The sequence below is a fragment of the Cydia strobilella genome, chromosome 1, assembly GCF_947568885.1.
Source record: "Cydia strobilella chromosome 1, ilCydStro3.1, whole genome shotgun sequence".
Classification (NCBI taxonomy): domain Eukaryota; kingdom Metazoa; phylum Arthropoda; class Insecta; order Lepidoptera; family Tortricidae; genus Cydia; species Cydia strobilella.
The window spans coordinates 10,109,393-10,132,655 of record NC_086041.1 but is presented as its reverse complement, the minus strand read 5'-3'; the positions used below and the strand labels follow the sequence as shown (position 1 = coordinate 10,132,655).

The 23,263-nt window shown below is 38.5% G+C and overlaps 1 protein-coding gene across 1 annotated transcript in view; it reads right to left on the bottom strand.

The window, feature by feature from the left end:
- Positions 1–23,263, bottom strand: part of LOC134741191 (klarsicht protein) — a 357,523-nt gene that overhangs the window by 33,114 nt on the left and 301,146 nt on the right. Inside the window, exons 10-20 of the mRNA XM_063673968.1 lie at positions 19,855–20,025; positions 16,956–17,117; positions 16,336–16,499; positions 16,228–16,244; positions 15,050–15,612; positions 12,207–12,350; positions 10,563–10,790; positions 9,268–9,506; positions 8,589–8,970; positions 7,558–8,316; positions 4,203–4,299 (exon numbers count right to left, since the gene is read on the bottom strand). Of these exons, the coding sequence (XP_063530038.1) occupies positions 4,203–4,299; positions 7,558–8,316; positions 8,589–8,970; positions 9,268–9,506; positions 10,563–10,790; positions 12,207–12,350; positions 15,050–15,612; positions 16,228–16,244; positions 16,336–16,499; positions 16,956–17,117; positions 19,855–20,025 (2,926 nt within the window). The remainder of the gene's footprint in view (positions 1–4,202; positions 4,300–7,557; positions 8,317–8,588; positions 8,971–9,267; positions 9,507–10,562; positions 10,791–12,206; positions 12,351–15,049; positions 15,613–16,227; positions 16,245–16,335; positions 16,500–16,955; positions 17,118–19,854; positions 20,026–23,263) is intronic.

Here is a 23,263-nt window from a genome sequence, read left to right as displayed (position 1 = left end):
TGCTGGTATTTTTACAAAAACTATTTATGGAACTTTAACTGCCGTTTCTGTGAAGCAAGATAGGTACATTAGGTACTAGAGATATGAAGGCAACATTAATAGAGGGAGCCGCCTACCCCTGCGCTCGAATCTTAAACTATTTTAGTAACCACTTATATGTAAATAAATACTCTTTTAATAGCAAACTATATTTCAAAAGAAGGTCCCTTTTGGAGACTACATAACATTATTACATAGACCGCTCTATGACGATGTTTAAAATAATTATGGTGCTAGTAGTAATAGTCGGCCGAACGCAAAATGTGTAATATAATCTACCTGAAGTAATTCATAAATGATACAAACATAAAAAAACCAGGAAAATCATCGTCATTAAAAACGCCATAAAAAAACGAAACAAAACGGGCGAGTGTCCTCTCTCTCGGACTTAGCGGGACCGTTCCGCTTTCGTTGGCAGAAATAGACGGGCCGGCCGTTTGGTCGCCCGCGTCGCCGTTTCCGGGAGACGATAGGGTTGACAGGCGATAACGTAACGGTTCATTGTGTCGCGCCGGCAGAACAGGGCTTAGGCGTGTTTCTGATCACGCAGTTTATACGTGTAACGATGGCCCAGCGTGACGCATTTATGCGTTAGAGAGAAATGATAAAGTACCTACTCTCTGTGTTTGTAAGCACAAAAGTCAAAAGTATACCTCAGCACATTAAACAAATAATAATGCCTACACAATTGTTTATGTACTATTGTGAAACTAGAAACACTATTGTATGCGCTTATACGATGCAGATTTAACAATAGCTTGAAAAAACCAACGGATTACGAAATGCTACTTGTCGTACTTAGTTGAATATCTTTCTGCCAATTCGTTTTGACAACCCTGACAAAGGAGTGGATAAATCAGTGTAGGTAGGTATTATTCGCAAGTCACCGAAATCCTTCGTTCCGCGAATACTTTTAATTTCGCAATAAGTCAAGTCGCATAGGTTTATTGCTGGTAGATGTAGATTATAAACTATTATGAACCGGAAGCAAAACTTACAGAATCAAAGGGACTCGTTTGACTTGTTTGATAGTGGTTATCGCATGCATCATAATTCATACCTGCCCGTATAGTAGTGCTAGCCTTTGTGACAAAGGACCAACCAATAATGACGGTAACATAATACTATGGTATAATGTGCTTTTCTTGGGAATAAAAGTTTCACTGGGCACCTTGATTGCATTATAAATTAAAACGGTACTTATTAGTAAGTAAGTATAAGTAATTGATTATTATTATAAATTATTATGTAACTTAATGTAACGGACAGTTTATGATTACTACCAAATAAAAATCTATCTATCTATCTATCTAAGTAAATATTCTTTATTACACCAAAATTATGCATTTTACATACATGTAAAACTACAAAGATTTTTTAACGAAAAATAGAACCAGTAGTATAGTATTACATTCTTAAATCAATAGTATTACTTACTCAAAATATTTAGCAAGAATAATAGTGAGTGAAACCGTACTGATCTAAATATTTTGAAATATGTCTCACGATGGTTTAATTTCGATTATTACTTACTCAATAAAGTAAAATTCTCATAATAAGTGTCGCAGAATCTGAGCTCTCTTGAGATCATCTTAGTACCTACTGTAGCCACGGGGGAATTTCATTTAGCAAATTATATCGTAGTTAGTAATTAGTACTACATAATTGTATGTTGCAGTGCGGGGCAGGGATGTACTAGCAGTAGAATACTGGGAAGAATATGTACAAAAATACAAGGTGATTGAGCAACCTGTATAAAGGGCGAGCAAGAAAATGGAAATGTTTTATATTGGAGGAACGCAACTTTAAAATTATGATTGGCAATCTATGTTTTTTACTAGTGTAAAACAAAAATTTCGTCTCTTCTGTACATAAATAAAATGGGGCGACGAGGCAAACCGGTGCCAAACGTGGAGAAACCTTGATTGGTACAGAGATTATAATATGTTCGTATGACCACGACATTAATCAGATACCTATACACTGGATGTAAATCCGCAAGTTGCAACAGTAAATACGTACGCATGCCGTATCTAGCTGTAATGACTCCGTGTATTACTTGTTTTGGTATTACTGTCACTAGTTGCGCGATCAATAAACGGTTGTTTGATCAGGTACCCTTGTTTTACGTTAAATAAAATTAAAAATGTTATACTTTAGTGCCTGTACGCTCATATCCATATTATTATATTTTCATTATTAATATGTATGTTTTATCTCGTGTAAGTGAATTGTAAAATTCTTAAGGAGATTAAATGATCTTAAAATATAAATAAATACCAAGCTAAAACACTACTAGCTGAATTTCAGAAAAAATACGGTCGTTAAAGGCTTAATGATCGTTGAGTAGGTACAGGTACATATATGATCGTTAGTAGTTAGTCTTTTATGAGAAATAATAAATTTGTCCAACGTTATCCTGTGCAAATATCGAATGCTTGTTGCCTCGCAAACACCGCATGATGCACAGAAACCGGTCGCAACCCGAGAAAAGAAACCGCAACCGGCCACCTACCGGTCGCATTTTTGCAAGAAATAAGATACGATTTAATGCACGGTTCATTGTTTTTCGGTCCAAATTGGAGCGACACTGCGGTCGGTTTTTAGGGTTCCGTACCCAAAGGGTAAAAATGGGACCCTATTACTAAGACTCCGCTGTCTGTCTGTCCGTCTGTCACAGCCTTTTTTCTCCGAAACTACTGGACCAATTAAGTTGAAATTTGGTATAGGTACATATGTACGTTTGTGACCCAAAGACGGACATGTAACGTGAACAAATGAATTTTAAACACGGGGGCCACTGGGGGTAAATGAAAAAATTAACAAATAAAGTTTTTCAAACTTACACTTACTTACTTACTTTCGTATTGTGTTACATATCAAATGAAAGAGCTCATTATGAAAATCTCAAATATATTTTTCTTATAATTTTAGGACACAGTTTAGAAGTTATTCAAGTAAATAGGCAAAAAATGACCATCCCCCCCCCCCCCCCCCCTTTATTTCCGAAACTACTGGGTCTAAGATTTGAAAAAATACACAAAATAGATCTTTACCTATAGATCACAGGAAAACCTATCAGAAATGTGCAGTCAAGCGTGGGTCGGACTTAATTACTTAGTTTTTGATCAGACCCCTACGGGTTTTTTAAAGACATTTCACTCACGTTTCACATAAAAAAATATTGTTTTAATTGTGTAATGTACGGAACCCTTAGAACGCGAGTCCGACTCGCACTTGGCCGGTTTTTTTGTATAATGGTACGGAACCTTTCATGCGCGAGTCCGACTCGCACTTGGCCGGTTTTTAATACAACAACGTCGATGCACTTACACTTACATGGGTACGCAGAGACATTTAAAAATGAGTTTTACCTTGTAATTCTTGTAAGTATCTCATGAAATACATTTAGTGAATATTCAGATTTATATTTGGATATAAGGTTTCTCCTTGTCACGCTGTCAAAGAGTCAAAAAACGACATTTCAAGTCTCAAGTCAGGATAGAGGTGTGGTCAAGCATTGTATATGTATGTATCAGCCTTTCTATTCTAGATCAAGTCCTTCAGGACTATGGACTTGTACTAGTGATATGATTATATAAGTCGGTAGATATAGTCAGACCTGCCACGTTTCTGAAACTTTTCGAGAGCCTTAAGGAGCTTTAAGTTTATTTTGTATGTAAGTACAGTCAAGTTAACAAACATCATTCCATGTATTTACACGCTTCTAAGGATGGTATTCCATCTGTATGTACAATATATTGGTCCAATGTGTATTTTGTTTCAAACTTTGCTTAATGAGAAAGTGAGCCGCAATGACATTGGACAGGTGTAATACCAATACCATCCTAAGACACACAAATTATTATTACACAGTCGTGTAAATATATTGTTGTATGTTGGAACGTTGGCTTGTAAAGATGATTGTGAATTCGACCGTACAAACTATCCGTGGACCTATAATGACTGCGCTCCTTGCTAGATTTAAATGTATACAACGACGTCAAAGACCTTTGGCGCTGCAATTGAAATATGGAATGTAACTACTGTTTTTCAAGAAGTTTTTCCTTTGGCCCTAGTACGGTGCGCCCTGATTCCAGCCCATCCAGTCCACGTGAATCCATGTCCTCGGTCGGCAAACCATATTACATCAGTGTACTAACCTCTGATGTCCCGCTGCAGTAGGGGCGACAGTGAGCCGCCGGCCAGCGCGGCGTCCAGCAGGTTGATGTTGTCCCGGCAGCGCGTCTCCAGCTCCGTCTGCGTATGAAAAACTTCCTTCGCTCAACTCCATCGATAATGTCGCATCGTAAGACACCGCATTGGCTTAAAACTTAATGCCGGGAAGCATCCGTGTCAATCGATTTTAAAAATATACTATAGACATCATTTTTAGGGACCACTGTCTGTCTGTCTGTCACCAGGCTGTATCTCATGAACCGTGATAGCTAGACAGTTGAAATTTTCACAGATGATGTATTTCTGTTGCCTCTATAACTACAAATACTAAAAAGTACGGAACCCTTGGTAGGTGAGTCCGACTCGCACTTGTCCGGTTTTTCTGGTTCGTTATAGTAAACACGTTTTTATTATAGATACATAAATTCTGTTCTGATATATATTTATGTCTAATTTTGTGTGAATATAATGCTATAATTATTAACAACGTCAATGCTAATCTTTCGATGCGACTGAAGTTGCTCTGAAAATCCATGGAGTTTTTTTAGATCAAAGCATTTCATTTATTTTTACAGTGTGGTAACACAATTTATTTGAATGGATTTACATAGCATAATTAATATTTTACATGTAAATACCTACTAGCTGTGCATGTGCCATATTAACAACTTTAAAAACATATAAATATAGCCAAGTAATTAATAAGTACATTCCAACTAACTCACTTTCTCAAAACTCCTTATCTTCTTTAGCAAAAGCAGCATTCACTTTTTGAAAATCCAAATCACATGCAATTAATGTTTACAATTCTTTGATCATGCCAATTAAAAACACAAGGAGTGTAAGTTTTATCTTACACGGTAGTTACTTCTAATTTATATTAACAAAACCAAAAGTTACATCAAACAAAATGCAGGTCTAAACTAATCAAAGAAAGGAAACGCCAAACATTAGGAAAGCATGGAGGAATAGCCCAAACAATTTAGAATTTTAGAAATTTCCGTGAAACCTTTTCGAACGATAATGAAAAGAAATATGTACTTTGATTTTTGATAGAGAAGGGTGTTAATTGACTGAAACTCCATGTAATTTTCCAACCGACACGTTTATTCCTCTTAAACTGTTACACAAAAATAATCACTTTATTGTTTTAACATTTTGTAAAATTGCACAAAATCAATTAACAGCCTAGCCCTAATCAACAAATGGTTAACCATCTTTACATACATGTACTGATATATACTGCGGAGTTCAGTCAATGATATGTTATTCACAACAAAACATATATAGCACTGTTATACAACTGATAACAACCGAAGGTGTTAGTTTTACTAACTAAGCGTACAGATATATCACTCAATGACAAGAATACGCTTCTAAAATGAGGTAAACCATTTTAAATTAAAATAAATTAATTGCTCATCGCCATTATTAAAGACTTGGCGATATTGAAGCGCAATTTCTTACTCATTCCTGAATTGATCGAAACCGTCAAATATAACTGTTGTTAATTTGACATTTCAATGTATTTCATTTCATCGTTTTATTGCCACTGGTAACGCCGAATGATTCTTTCGAAGCTTTCTGTACCATTGTACAATAAATACCTAGTCTAGCCATAAATTCTGTTACAAAGTTAATTGTCTCTAATAGGGACTACAACTTTAAAATTATTTAATAAAGTTTTATATACCTAATAAAGGGACGAATAAAAAACCCAAAAAAACCTAACCTAGCGAATAAAAAATGCCTAATAATTATTCCATGTTGCCAGCCCACCTTGATGAAGAGGGCCTAATTTTACGCACCATTTTTAACAGAAACCAAATTTTTTAAATTTTCAATGCATTCGTTGTCTGAATACAGAACAAAGGGCGGCAGATGTAGTTCAGTCTATCATCTCTTGTATTTTATGGTTTTGTGACCAGATAAAAGGGTCACTAAGCCCAATTTTTGCGAAAAATTGATCCATTTTAGTAAATACACGTGTACGAGTGTAACAAAATACCGTAATAGACCGTAAGCTCATACCTGAAAGACGTAACTTCTACTTCCCAAACCTGAAGATGGATTAATTTACCAAGGTTATTGAGGCAACTTACTCGTACTGACTCTCGACAAGTCAATGTTTGATCCACTGGATAAAAAAAATGTTATGTATCTTAGCGCCACTTGCACTATCCCACTAACCCGGCGTTAACCGGTTATACCTGGAGGTACCATGGTTACCAGTACAATTTGACACTGGGTTAACGGTTTAACAGGTTAACCCCGGGTTAGTGGGATGGTGCAAGTGGCGCTTATAGAATAAGGCCTACTATACGCGATACAAAAAAAAATAGTTGGTTATATAATTTTTTTAAAGCTATGGGGTCGAAATTCCCGAAGGAGGTGGTGAAAAAGACGTGCGTATTTTTGAGGCTTCGCTGCTTCATTAAAAAGCACGTAAATACGCAAGAGATGACAAAAATGTAATAATCATTATGTTTTTTAAATTCTATTTGATATATAAATTTTGTTTCAATAACTTACGTTATAACGGAATTTATGGCTAGACTAGGTATGTAAGAAATCATTTGATTAAAAATTATGAAAAATATCGAAGTATTCGATATAAATAGAAACCTAGCACCGAGTGATAACCACTAAGAAGATGAGATGATTTAAAGGGAAAATAAAGGCAGTTAGTAAAAATGCACAAACACATTACACTGCAAACAAACTGTTAGTAGGAGATGAATAAACAAAAAAAAAATGTTGAAAACTCAAACAAAACTTATAAAAGACAGTGTCACTTTGAAGGTACGGCAAATAAATAAATAAAAGTAATAAAAAAAATAAGTACTCGTTTTGTACAAAAAAGTTAGTTGTAATTCGAAATGATACTGTCCTTGTGAAATGATGCAGATTAAATATTAATAAATTAGTAAGTTAACATAAGCAACGATTGTCAGGTTTTTTGTTAGAAATAGAATAAATTATAAATGCTTGTTATTTGTACATTCTTCCATTTCTCATACAAATACGTCGCATTTATTGTTTTTATTTTACCTGACTAAAACTAGCACAACGTTATTCGAGACAAAACCGCCCAATTCTGACAATCGCCGCATACTTTATACGTATACTTACATAAGTAAGGATAAATATCACACAAGCCCAAGCCAAATGTCATTGAAGATGTATGTAAACTATAACTAGGATAGAGAAAGCGGCGACGGCGAGGCAGAGGCGCGTGCGCAGCGCGGCGGGCGGGCGGCGCTGCGCGAGGTACGCGGGCAGCCCGTCCTCCGCCTCCGTGCAGCTGCTATCTAGATCGGTATCGAATGGGGTCCTTACGTAGTCGAAGGCGCGGAGCAGGTCGGGCGACGCCTCGTGGCGCGCCATCATGGCCTCCGCCGCCTCGAGCTGCGCGCTCGAGCGCCGCACCATCGACCGCACCTCTTCCGACTCCGAATCGGAATCTCCGCTCCAGTTTCTTCGGCTGTGCTTCTTGGGACTCGAAGTGTCGTCCTCGGAATCTACGTTTTCGGTCGAGCGGCGGCGCAACTCCGAAAGGGCCACTTTCTGCAGCTCCGACTCTACGTTCTTGTCGACGTTTCTTCTCCTTCGGCCCAAAGAGTCGAGTATGTCCGGCCGGTTGTTGACCTCTGTGTACTCCAAGGAGCTGTTGACCTCGTCGCTGGTCATGTTCGAGCTGTGCCGGCGGCGGCTCAGCGCTTGCACGTTGAGCAGGTCGAACTCGGGCGACCGTTTGTTATTTTTGCGATCGCTCTCGGACGCTTTGCGGCGGCGAACGCCGTCGTTGCTCTCGATGCTAGTATTGTTCCGGGACCTCTCTAGACTGTCGAGGAGCGACTTCTTGCGCTCGGCGCTCGACATAGATTTTTTGGGTTTGCGAGGCGGAGTGTCGACGGGGCGCTTCTGACGCAGGTCGCGGCGGCGGGCCGGCGAGTGGCGCTCGGGCTGCGCCGACAGGCTGGAGCAGCAGTCGGACTGCGAGTCGAGGAAGGCGCGGTAGTCGTCGCCGAACTCGAGCAGGCGCCGCGCCGCGTCAGAGTCTGGGGCCTCCGAATACGGCTCTGAATTATACTTTTCCTGTGAAGAAACAGTTAACAAATAACTACTACGGACAACTACTACTAATTCACATGCGAGAAAAATTATACCTATTAATTGATGACACCTTTAATACTATTAAAACTAAGAAAAAAATCCAAATACTTATATTCGCATTCTTCTAAGTAACAAAACACGAAAAGATACGTGTATTGGACATGTAAATCTAAACCTACTCAATTCATATGTGTACTACATAGTTCTAGTTTCTGCACTATAAAAACTAATAATATAAATAATTCTCTACAAACCTGATAAAAATCCCATGCCTGCTCCGAGAAGGAGCTATGCTCCTCCGTGCCCGCTGTCACACTTTTGTCTATATCAGAGTCCTTGTCCATACTGAGGTCCCACAGCTGGCTAGGGTCGCCCAAACTCAGTGCTAGGAATGTCTTTTCTCGATCCATGCTCCTTGCTATCCTGGGCCTGACCAGGCCGCCGGCGGGGCCGATCTTGAAGCTCGGCGCGACGCCTCCTGGGATGTCTGGTTCGTTCTGCTCGGGGATGGCGTTGTCTTCTCGCGAGGAGATGTGCGTCTTCTCTATGCTCTTGCGCAGGTTGGCGATCGTGGCGAGCTGTTGTTTGATTAGTTCCTCGTCGCTGTCGTTGCCGGAGGTCGATGTCGTGTCAAACCTGAACAATTTATAAACCAGTTGGATATAATTTACAGATGATTTGTGTGCGTTGGAGGGTCGGGCACATTGTGGCCTATATCGAAAACCTTAACTTGACAGCGAGACTTCATGCTAGTAATTAAATCAGTGGCGGCGCAAGACCAAAATTTAACGTGGGCAAGGTACATTTTGCGAGGCCCTCTGGTGGCCGAAGTGTGCATAAACAATTGGTTCGAGAGGCCACTCAAACCGCGAGGCGATGGCCCACGTCGCCTACGCTTAACGGCTGGGAGTTAGTCAAGTGTACAGCACTTACCTATTTTTCTTGCTAGTAGCGGGGTCGCTGGCCGTGCTGCGCTCGTGCTTGTCCTCTCGGTCGGGCGCGAGCGCTAGTGCGCAGAAGGACAGGCTCTTGACCATGCGGTCGCGGCGCGCGGCGTCGTGCCGGCGCAGCTTGAGCCGCTTGCGCCGCAGCCAGCACTGCTTGTCGGCGCCGGCCGCCTCCACGCACGACGTGCACGCCTCCGTCATTGTGTTTGTGCTGGACACGTGGCCCTACGATAACAGGAGGTGACGTTACTATACATACATATTATTGCCAGTTTCTTATTGAGGGAACTACGAATTTCCGTTACAATTCAACAAATTCAAATTTATAAAAATATTCTGAAAGGCCTACGCGATTTCGCGGTGGGTCCCATAGTAAAAGTTGTTCAGTATAATCCCAAAACCTCCCTGGCAACGGGAATGCACTTACTTTTTAGCCACCGTTTATATTTTTACAGTACATATGGTGCTACTTTCTCACACTAGTGCGTAAAAGAGCACTTTTCGTGCATATGTAGCAAGTTTAAAGGGCCATATGTACTGTAAAACGTTGTACGATACACGTGCAGATAGGTAATTCGCAACTCGTGTCGATTTAAAACACTCCCTGCGGTCGTGTTTTAATTTATCGCCACTCGTTTCGAATTTCCTCTTTTCCGCACTTGTATCGTAAATAACTATTTCACCTCAGCAGCTCGAACAAGCCTACTTTCGTCACTCCCTGGAGTGAGGAAAGTGCGACTTTCCTCACTCCAGGGAGTGAAACAATGTAGCTTTTTAATTTAGTGAAGGCCATGAACTTCATACTTTTATTACATTTTTTTTATGGTATGGTATGGTACGGTACAGTTCGGTACGGTACGGTACGGTACGGTACGGTCCGGTCCGGTCCGGTCCCGTCCCGTATCGTATCGTATCGTATCGTATCGTACATATTATAATACTTTTTTTTCTGTTTATTCTGTGTAATTCTAAATACATTTTAACCTTTAATATGTTCTCACTACTGAGGTGAAAAATTATGTGTGCAACACGAGAGCAAAGTTATTTTACATCTCGTGTTTTTGAGTCCCTCGCTACGCTCAAGATTCTACCTTAGAATCACTCGCTTCGCTCGTGATTCAATTATAGAATCTTTCGCTTTCTCGGGACTCAAAATAAACACTCGCAAGAAAAACCAACTTTCCTCTCTTGTTGCACAAATAACTATTATTATTGTTCCAGTAAGTGGCCCATTCCGGATACATAAGTAGCAGTCCTTAGGTCGCCAAAACTTCACAATACCTGTACAGTAGTAGTGCTGCCGCGCAGCTTCGCGTTGTAATTAGCCGGCGTGACCCTCTGCGGCGAGGCCAGCGTGTTGAGCGCGGACTCGGATATGGACATGACGCTGTTGATGGCGTCGGCGGTGGGCGTGGCCGCGAGCGAGGCGGCCGCGCCGCTCAGCTGCGAGATGCACGACACGGACCACGGCCGCGCGCTGTTGCCTCCACGCTTCTTGCGGAGTTGCACCTTGGGAGGAATGTCAACCTTAGCCGAGGGTTAAACGTGTTGGTTAGTGTAGCCGTGTAGCGCATACACTCAATTCGAGTCTAAGGTGTATATTGAACAAAAGAAAGTTTTAATTTTGATGATTATTAGAGAAACCGACGTTTTCTGTACGTCTTAGCATATTAAATAAATTGTAATACGGCAATTAGCCACTAAGTGGTTAGCAGTAACACATTGGATTACTGTAACATAAACGCATATTTCTTGTGTCAGCGCCACCTAACGTGTATATATAGGCAGGTATTTAGAGAATATACGTTCTTATTCTATCACACATAAGGTGTTTCACTACCTACACCCAAGCTCGAAATAATATAACAAGACCGCGAGCGCGAACAGTTTGTTTAAAAGTTTGCAATTGGTGACGAAATCAAATATATACAAAAATATAGATGTTGAGAAATGGTGCATCTAGATTGCCTAGATTTTATTTTATTTGTTATTGTGTTTTATTTTATAATTTATGTGTGTGTTTTGTGAATTGTAATTGTATGTCACTAACCTTAATTAATTTTAAGTTTTGTTGTACTTACTAACACCACCATATGGATCAAAATGATTCGAATTAAATAATTGAATTGAATTGAATATAAGGGTGGTATTCCACCAATCCAATTTCTTGGTCCAATGTGCATTGCGTCTCACTCTCTCACTAAGCAAAATGTGAGACGCAAATACACATTGGAGAAAGAAATTGGACAACTGGAATACCACCCTAAGCATCGTCTTCAAAATGTGTTTTATTAACTAAGCTTATATTGATGTTTCTACTCGCCGCTAGATGTCGCTAGTGGTTTTTAGTGTTTACCAGTGAAAGAAAATAATGAAGAAATGAATACGAGTATTTTTTTTACCTCAGCAGCTCGAACAAGGTTTCTTCAATGCTTAGAAACAGTGAGCAAAATGAGATTGTTTGTAGTTTAGTTGGACTTCAGTCATGAACAATTACAGTAAGTAGTTTTTTTTTTCGTAACTTTGTGTTGGACGTGGAAGATGTGATAAGGTAAAAAAAAAACAAAGTTATATTTTCCAGGCCAACAGAAGTACTTCAGTCATAAAATAATAATAATATTAAACAGCCTTCAAACATAAAAAGTGTATGCGCTTAAGAACATGGTGAAATTGGTAAAACTGGTGAATGTATCGTATCCTCCTCCGCCCTTATTAGTTAATAGAACAAGACTGAATGTAATAAAAAAGAACCACCTCCGGTAGTCAGTTAAGTTAATAATATAGACAGTCTTTTTTATTAATACAATTAAAATATAAATATTCCCAATTTCATTTCATAAGAATTAAGTTACAATTTAGTAATCGAAGTGGTTATACGTATAACACAAAAAGCCCATATGAAATGCCGCCCTCATCAAAGTTTACCTTGGCGTGGTGTGTAGGCGTGACCGTACAAGTGGAGGTACTCATATCCATCGAAGAGTGTATGTTCCTCTCTTCAGAGGTCAGTGAAGTGTCCACTTCGCTCTCGGTGGTGTACTCGCCGGATGCGTCGCAACTTTCTGTGCCCTGAAATAAAACAAAGGGAAAAATGTACACAAATAAAACAAAAGGCATAAGGAACTTGGCCAACGACGAGAGGTCATTTGAGTAATGTTTTCGGTTTGATTTTAAAAATGTAGTTCCACACCAGTTACGTACTACTAGCGCCATCTAGCTCATGTTTATATCAAACACGTTTACTACTTGTAAATTAATTTATAAAATGTAATTACCTTTGTGATATATTTATTTCGTAATATTAAATTACAATATAAATTACTCAGTGTTAATTTACAGGAACTTATAAAACGGTCGTCTATTCCAAAATAAAATGAATTAACAATATGCACGGCACTTGCTCACGTCTTAGAACTTGAGTATAACTAAACCTAAAACTATGTAATCAATCAGATTCATTGATAACATCCGGGTAAATTAATTACACAAAGACTGGAAACAAATACAAGGTTATCGCTGCATTTATTTAGCATGTGTTATTCATAAATGAAGCCGAATAATTCTTATCGCCAACACGCAATAAATAATAGACGCAATGTTTATGAAAATTAAAGGCCAAAATCCGCCTTTCATTACAACAATAGTTTTTTTTATTAATTCAGTATTTATTTATTTATTTATTGAGAAACAAACAGTCTTAAAATAAACATAAGCAACTTAGCCAATAGCTACAAATTGATTTTTTATAGACCTATAATTTCCTAATTCACATATCGAGGTACAATTAAAAAGTAATGATAAATAGTGCAAACTAAAAACAAAATAAAAACAACATAACAATATTTATAAAAGAACTACTATTGTTAACAGATGGCGTTAGTTGTAGTGAGCTCAAACCGCTCTATCTACTCTACTAGTAAAATTTCTAGGTTCATTTAGAATCATTTAGAATCATTTATTCATCAATTGTGCATTACAGGTAATGAATACAGGTGTTATAAACAATTTGTTCTCTGTTCATTGGCAATGCTTAGCTAAGGATGGTATTACACCTGTACAATTTCTTGGTCCAATGTGTATTTATATTTGCGTCTCACATTTTGCTCAATGAGAGAGTGAGACGCAATGACATTTCTTGGTCCAATGTTTTATTTATATTTGCGTCCCGCATTTTGCTTAATGAGAGAGTGAGACGCAGTTGGAATACCATCCTAAGATTTAATGCAATACATATTATATTAGATATTAAGACCGGTATTACTTATTAACTGTCGAGGACTTATAACAGGTTTTATAATAGTAGTAGATTGTACAACAAGGGCATAAAGCGCATAAAGCCCTGCGCTCGGACCAATAATTGCCTCGAAAAAAAATAGACATTTATGCCTCTTATACACTGTTTTCACTTCGATTGTGAGTAAAATAGGGTATTTGACAACATTAAAAATATATAACGAATTGCTGTCATCCTGAAAGATAATAAACTAATAAAGTATATTTCACTATATTTGAATGTAAATTATGTTTATTTTTTGGAAAATAAACTAAAGAAAATTTAATATTTTTTGAAATTTCATCAGGGACGTGAACGCTCTGTGATTGGTCAACGCTCGGATGACGTCACACGCGGGTAAACATTCTTGATTGACTTGAGTGTTTTAACTGTTTTATTTGTATTTAGTTAATTTTAGTTATTGTTCCACAGTTTTCTGATATATTCCGATTTATCCGTATATCTAGTGGCACAATATTCATAAGAATCTCAAAATGGAGCCGAAATATGTGAAAGCTGATAGCGGCAACCTACCAGACATAGACGCATTAATGGTTGCACTTTTCTTTAAAGATAATCCTGATTACTATGCTGCGGAACTTAGAAATGTAAAAACAGCTGTGTGAGTATACGTAGAAATTGTTTATTTACGAATATTTCGATTTCGATGATACGAATACGACGACGATATATATATAGAATACGATGATGAGAATAGTATCTCCATACTGCACTTTAGTTTGAAAGAAAAAGTATGCTACTAACTAATACCTACTAATGCTGAAAGAGCTATGTTATGAGGTTATGTAGTAATACATTAAATCTTGTTTCGTTAAATAACAAAATCCGCTGCTTTAATTACCATATTTATTTACAGTTAAATATTACTTACATCGAAGTGGTCTTCACACATAAAAACATTTGTATGCGCTAAAATGCTCTTTGGGTCTCTTCGCGCTAGTTTTAAACACATTTTTCTTTTTTTGGGATTCGTTGGAATGGAAACAAACGATTTGTCTGGATTTTTTATACCTAGTCGTACTTGAACATTGCGGCACTATACACCATTTATATACCATTTTACAGTGAAATAATGAATTCAATGCACATAAACCATAAGATTAACTAAGGTAATTGACTGAGTTTACTGGCGCGTGACGTCACACGTGTTACGTGATTAGCCCCTTTGCAAAAACAGCGTTTAAGGCGCGTTCAAAATAAATAAACTTTAACATTGTTTTTTTATATTTAATACAGGAACATTCACGGAAATATCAATGTAGTGTGATTATTACGTCATAAACAATAAATTAAAACCATTTTCAAAAATTAGTCTAATAGCCTATATACATACAAAATTTATTCAAGACTAAAGAAAATTGTATTCGGTTGTGTTGGGAGCGCGCCGGCAGGGCTGGCAGTTTGTATGTCGTCTACGCATGACTTAAAGTCGAATTTTACGAGCATGAGAAGTGAAAAGTAAATTAATACATACCTGGTGCACATTGTTGTTCCCCTCCGAGCTCTGGTTCAGCCACTCCTTGATGCGCGACATCTTGGCGCGGCTGACGTGCTCGCCGTCCTCCTCGAACGCCAACGGCTTGAAGCTCCTCGCTCCCTTCTTCTTAGCCATTTGCTGCTGCGCCTGCTTCTGTACCAACTCCTCAGCCTGAATTACTAGCCTCTCTATATCCTTGCATCTTGTGTTGTTATCTCTTATTAAATCAGGCGTCGGTAATAATTTCAAAGGTTCTCTTTTCTCACCAATAGGCAGCTCGCATTGTATTTCGACCGATGACGTCATTATATCAGTGGAATCCTCGTTAGTTACTTTAGAGTTAACATAAGTCCATTCTTCTTCGGACGACTCTTCTTGACTCTTCTCGTCTGTTTCGACTAATTGCCGGTCCGAGTCTGTGTCGCGGTGCTTACAGTAAAATATGGCAAGGTGGTCAGATTTCCGGTAGGTCTGGTTGAACTTTGATGGGTCGGCGGGCTTTTTCCTCTTGACGACTGTTGGTGGAGTCCTCGGTTTCTGTACGGTCGTGTGTTCGAGCCCTGGAAAATGCAAAGACAAATGACAATCGCAGCATTGTTCTGTTTATTTGTTTGTGAACATTCCTCAAACAACTCCAGTGTAGGAATTGTTGTTATTGTTTTCATTGAATCGCGAATATGAATGACTGATGCGGGTTGCTTGCGTGAAACGGAAAGCTGATGAATATGAATATTTATAGACTCTCATAGCGTGCAAGAAAGTAACGTGATTTCGAATTTCGATTCGAGAGTTACTTTGTTTGCGCAGAAACAGGTGTCATTTAAAAAAATACTTTGAATAAAATTTCGGGGTTGGTCCCAGTGTAAAAGTTGCTCAGTGTAATGCCAAAACCTCCCTGGCAACGGAAATGCACTTATTTTATAGCCAGCCTGTATATAATGAGCATGAATCCAAGAAGGTGATTGAATGAGGTGATTTTGAAACAATTTGCAATTAAGGGTAACCGGAAAACAAAACTGTTGAAGTCTCTATCATGATGCGGCCATCATGAAGATCGTCTGGTCACTCAGACTGCAATCGGACTCAAATCCAAACCTATTCGTACTTAATTATCCGATACGTACCATCGAGTTCGTCCATCATGGCCGGGACCGTCTGGTCTGGGTCGCGGGTGCTTGATTCGCTGCCTCCGCTCGGTACGCGAGCGTCCATGTTGTGTCACTCAGACTGCAATCGGAGCCGAAGCCAAGCCAGTGCAATATGAGTACTTGGTCATCCGATACGTACCGTCGAGTTCGTCCATTATGGCCGGGACCGTCTGGTCTGTGTCGCGGGCGCCTGCTCCGCTGCCTCCACTCGGTACGCGGGCGTCCATGTTGTGTCGCTCAGATTCGCAGTCGGACCCGAAGCCGCGCCACGGGTACGTTACAACATAGTCCTGCTCCTCCTGGAACGAGGGTAATTTGATATTTGTTCATTAAGGCAATATGTCGGGTAGTCAGGGCGCGATCATTTCATTTCAGTATTACTTAACGCAATATTTCGGCTTCCAAGTTTAGCTTAAATGTTATTTTGGAAAGCAGTAGGACATCAAAGCTATACCCATAACCCAAACCCATACTCATAACCCAAACACAAGCCCAGTGACCATCAAAATTATAAAAACGTAGAAAACCTTACTAAAAAGATATAATTAATTGCTAAAGATCATGTGACCCCTACTCGTCACAAGAGGTCATTCATTAGTAACGGACGGCGAACTGCCTGCTGGCGCGTCGTTGATGCACCATTAGTTGCGAGTCGCGGCCAGCCAAGTAGTGTCAAGTTTTTTATTGACCGAGATTACTGCTTAACTCTTCATCCTTTTATCAATATACTCGTCACGAACTGTAGCTAGTCTTACCTCTGAGGCTGACTGCCTGCTGTCACCCGAACTGTCGCGCCGACGCTCTGGTCGAAGTCGTCGTGGCGAGCCGCGCCGTGGCGAACCTTTCCGATTTAGTCGCGGCTGCTTCAACGCCGGCTCTTCGTCGCTGTCACTTGCTGCTTCGGCTGAAGCACAGCCCTGGAATATAAATAATGCTACATTAAAACAACGGTTTCATATTGTAAATCTAACAATAGTACATACTTATAAGAATAAGAGATCTAAGAGATGGGTTTTATATTCGAATTAAGAGGCAGTTTAATGAAACTGCTGTCAATCATGTATTAGGTATACTTAATAAAAAAAAGAATAGCTGAGTTAACGCAATGTAGTTAACATGCATAGCTAGAACGGAATCTTAGTTTATTTATTACTTGCGTGAACGTAACGACTTTTCAATATAAACAAATATAATCTCTTAATAACTAAACAGCGCCGAGTAAATGAATTTAACGTCCCTCTAAAAGATAGATATAACTCCGTAATAGATGGATACAGTCTAAGGAAAAAACGTGCCTCGAAAATCACGAAAATTTGATTCTCGATCAGATGGCGCCACTAGTTTTGGCCTACACTCGTATAGAGGGCGTTGACTTTTCGTTTGTTATTTATAATTTTAACGCATACCAGTGAAAGAACATGGGTCAAAATCATATAAAAATAATTAATGCAAATAAAAAAATCATTTATCCATATTTAAATACATTTTATCGTATTTTTATAAATATTTATTTTTAGTTTCAAAGTGTGTCGACAGATGGCAGTGAATTTACTGGGGTTACAAAATTTACTATGACAGTACCGCTCTAGTATAAGTTACTCTATGCTCTAACTATCAAAGTAGAACACCATCCCAGTTCTATGCATTTGTGAATCGTATTTCATTCACTAATAGCATTACGCTTTCGTTTCATTCAATTACGTCCATGTCCATTCATAAATTAATTTATACGCACTAAAAGTCGTTTAGAAACTAAATAAATTTATGGCCAGCTATTGTCGAATAAAATAGTTCGGGAGACGGACAGTAACGATCCTTATTTAAACAAACGCGCCCCGAAACTAAAAACGGCGCACGACTTTCTCTATTCATACGAATGTAAACCTTTCCTTCTTTCTAGGGAAAACGAATGTAGGTCGAGCATTCTGTCGTATTTAGAAAAGGATGTATGGACACTACAATTGTTTAACATTCGCATCGTAATAGACCAGCCGATGTAAGTTGCTTAGCAACGGGCAATCAAAACAAATCCCACACAAATTCAATAATGTGATTTATAGAGGACACGTGGCCTCGCCAATCGGAATTCACTTGACATTCAACTAATGTGAGGGTAGGGTGTTAAGTTTGATCGTTGGGGCTGAACTTGTCAAAATTTTACAATAGGTATACAACTTTTTTTAAATCAACTCATAGTATTTCAAAAGTAGGAAATAAGCAGCTACCTACGGACATTAACGTCATATCTTACTTATTATTTCAGCGGTAAATTCTTTGTTAATATTTTGATGAGCCTAATATTTCGAGATACCTAACGCGCTGGCCACGACATTGCACGACTGGCTTAGGCTAAGGCGACAACCATCGGTTAGAGCGAGACACAGCGATCGGACCTTTCGTTCCCACCTATGGTTGTCGCCTTAGCCGAAGCCAGTCGCGCAATGTCGTGGCCACGGAGTCAAGTCGCGATACCTGAAGAGATAAATAACTATGGCGTCTATATTATTATTCAAGCTTTACGTCACGTTTGATGGAGAGTGGTGATTGATGACTATGTGTAGTTCGAAGATGAAGTAGACAGGCGTCTACGTACAGTTCAATTGAAAATCACAGAAGTTTGAGCACCACCGACAAAAATAAGTGGTGAACCGCAAGGGAGAAACCAAATTGCATGAATAACAGGCGCTCGAACTCTCATAAAGTTTAAAAGCAATAAAGGGGTTTGTCTATGGCCAATTTCTGATGCCACTTGGGGCTGTTTGCAAACAGGGAACCGCGGGTGGCTGCCTGTTTGCGCTTTTGTCGGCCGTGTGAAATAACGTCGAAATGGTTATAGCGGGAAAAACGCATACATATTTTATTTTGCATATTTTGTAATGTTTATCTTTGTAAAATATTTGTGTATGATTTATAAATTGGTATGTAATTGAATGGACTGAACCTGAACTTCAACAAGAGGAGTTTCAACTTAAATGCTCACATATAAATTAAATAAACTACCTTGTGGGTCATTAAATAGTTGATTGAATATTAGTTGTAGATCAATATTTTTTTATTTAAAGTGAATTATTATGTAAATTAAACAGGTTAAGGGCATGTTGGAATTAACTGTTTATAAATAAAATTTCGATATTCGATTCTAACAAAGTGCAATTTGGGATATGCTAATATTGAGATTAAAATAGACAATTTTATATGTTTATTAAATATTAACAGTGTGCATGTGAGATAGGCAGTTGTAAAAAATATGGAAACAAATTACCTATTTAAGTATAATAATTATTATGTATAATTAGTTTCAATTGTTTCTACTAATGTGTCATTAAGGTCCACTTGCACCATCTTACTACCCCGGGATACCCGGGATTAACCGGTTAAACGGTTAACCCAATGTCAAATTGTACTGGTAACCATGGTAACTCCAGGTTTAACCGGTTAACCCGGGTTAGTGAAATGGTGCAAGTGGGCCTAAGTTGAAACAGTACAGTTTAGGCTGACATCATCAACGCCTAATTATTAACGGAGCTATTGACCTACCTTTACACACATAACAAGATAAGTAATGATAAAACGAAAATAATAATCATGTAACTATCAACCCTTTGCATCCACGAGTATGATCAATGAAAGTGTTGGAGGTGGAAGGTTGTTTACCTGGTTATCGATCCTAGCCAGGCACGCCTCCAGATGGCACTGCCACTCGATGGCGCGCAGGTACAGGAGGTGCCAGCGCCGCTCGAGCGCGCGCGCCGCGTCGCCGCCCGCGCACAGCCTCACCACCGAGCTCACGATCCGACCGTGGCATTCGACGTCACGTTGCAATACCTGGACAACAACATTCGGAATAAGTAGCTGTCATGATGACAAATTTTGCCATAGTCAGAACTACGTAGCAGTAGGTTTGAGCTCGCTACAATTAAATCTGCATCATTGCATTGGGTGAAAATTGAATCGGGCAAAATCTTGCGGCAAAATTTGATTAATTGTGTAAGAGCGCGACGCATTGCTTATAAGATTTAATCAATTCTAATGATATTAACTGTCTCCGCTTTCAACTCAGTTATACATATGATAACTTTTCTAAATGTTCTTAATAATTTCTACGCGGTAAAGTTCAAAGCCAATGTCTATGGTTTATTAACCGCACCTAATGTGAGTTTAAAGATATTAAATTGAAAATTCTACTATTCACAATAGGTAGAATTCGTAACACTAACTCGCATTACATAATAATATATCATACAAAAGGAAAGACCCATGCCGTTCGACCCACGTTGTTTATAGCATAAGATGACGAGGTAATAATGTATACTAACGTACCCAGATGCTAGACGAGCCTTCAAGAATAACCCATCCATCATTCTAGTTCCCATAAATTTTGCTGTCAAGCCGTGTGCCATAAATTTAACTACTTTCCAGGGGTATATCATGTTGATGCTTTGGCAAACTTAATAGAATTAAGAATCGTCGGCTAAAATCACAAACCTTTTAACACCATTTCAAAGTCAATAGGGATTTGCTACGTTAGCCAACAATACGTAATGTTTCAAACCTCTTAACTCCTTCGGAGGAGATAAGAAGTTTGTGACATTAGCCGACGGAACGCTCAAACATCGATACTATAGCAGTATGCCGGTCAGAATGAAACGGCTATCAGTAAACAAATGCATCGAGATCAATAAAACCGATACGGAATTCATGTTACGAAATGGCTGACGAAAACAATAAAGAATACGGCCCTAGCGTGCAGCGGGATAAAAAATATAATCTGGCCGCGCACAATACAGGCGAGAAAGCAATGATGGAACCAATCAAATCGACAATGGCCGTTGACACAGCAGCCATTTAGTAGGGGAAGAAGAAAAAAAGTAAAATTTGAAAAGCGAACAAAGGGCGGAACGTGCTGGCATCCATGAAAGTAACGATTGGCAAATCGAAGAAAATAGTAACGCGCAAAAAAGTTTGAATATTGACAAATTGATATTGAAAATATTGTCTATGACAAGGCACACGTATCAAAATATATGAACATAAAGAGTTTTAACAGAAAACATACCGTGCGATTTCTAAGCGTAATAAATTTCGCTGATTTAATTTAACAATGTAATGGTTAATGAATAATAATACAATTAATTTTTAATCTGGCGCGATGGAGCGCGTTGATATGATTGCTGCGCTGCGTTATGTCGTGCAGCTGCATTCTTGATTGAACCTTGGTTCATCCTAAACGAACCTCGATACCGGTGAATGCATTCAGTAGCTCACCGGGCGTCGATCTAATAGTTAGGATAAATACGAGCGTATTTTGCGTGCACAATACCTACGAAGAAGGTTACCCTAACTTAATGAATTATAAGAAGAAAAAGTAGGATCGGTATCTATATTATAAATACCTATGCAACATGAATTATTCCGCGACGTTAAAATTCATGTTGCATGCAAAACTCTTTCTTTCGTAGAATAACTAGCAATTTTAGAAAATGGAAATATATAATATACCAGAAATGATTGCCTTAAGTAACAAGGTACCTCCTGTATGTTGCACGTTTCATAGACATAGTTAGTTTATTTTGAAACAACTGACTCCAAAACACGAACCAATCAGCCTGCCGGCATGTAAGGGAAATCATTGATAAATATCCCAATTCAATCTAATTGAGTCTATTCCAATCTTGTGCAGGGAAACCAGACCATAACGAGCATTCCGTAAGCGATGCGTATACAAATTACCATCTAGAGAATACAGATTTCGATGCTAATAGGTAATGCCGATGCACTATTACGGCGAATTACGATTTATCGGGATCACTGCTCATTTATATTGATTTCCGTCTAGAAAACGCAGTCGTTAGGGCGCGGGAAAGTTTTTGGAAGCGTGTGCGGTTTTCCATGCAAGGAAAGTAATGTATTTACACTATTTACCTACTTGTATGCACAGTCTCTCACAAAGCTGCGTACAGTACGTATCTGTAAGACTTGGTTATTGTCATCTTTGGTACACTGTTTAAGGTACGCACTAAGCGTTTATTATTTCGTGCACAATGCACATGATATTTAAATAGTCAAATCAGATTAGACACCATGTACACATACCAATTGCTACATGTTTGGGTAATAAAGTTAAACGATCCTTCGAAAATTCTTGAAATTTAATCTTGTGTAACCGTTTACACATAAATTATGTTATTATTTGATGGTACATTTAAAATAAAATTGCGTTGGAGTAAAAGCATCATGGGTTCTCAATTGAAGTGCACATAAAAACGTTTAAAGTGTGCATTCACACATAATTTTTTTTTATGAACAACCCACGCCACAGGAAATATAGATAAAGAGATTAATAAATATCAGTGTCTAATAAAAGACACGGGAATGAAAATTATATAAAAATATATCAGTCGGTTCATTTTTATGCAGATTGCATTACAGATGTGATGAAGATATTAGAGATGACATTATTATTATATATTATTATGAGACAACCAATTCTAAGAAACTTAACCTGACTATGGTTTAATCATTAATGGAAGCAAACATATACATAACATAACCCTTAATTTATAAAAGCGTTTTTTTTTTTAGTTTTGATCCGACCAAATCAAACTAATAGAGGACCACTTCTGAAGTGAACATATTTTGTCTTATTTTTCAAACTTGAAAATAATTGAGTAGCGTAATAACATGATACATAACAATAAATGTTTGAATCAAGAAACAATAAACTTTGTTAAGTCGATATACGGTTACTCAAATTTTGAAGTCTTGCCAGTGTAATACTAAGATAAAATATACAGTCTACGATCAGTCGCTGATATCATGAAATACCAAGAGGTGTAAAGTCAAGGCGAATCATGCGGTGAGGATGTCGCATTTCGCAATCATATCGTGATATGCCGGCGCGAGCGTGACAGACTATGGGGTTAGCTGGTCATATGTCTTGTATATGCAAAAGCTACTTACAAATTTATGCTTACTGTGTTCATTTTCTAAAACGTAAATAGTTTCGTTAGCTTTCCCTTGTGATCTATTCTATTTAGATATTAATATATTATGAACTACTCGA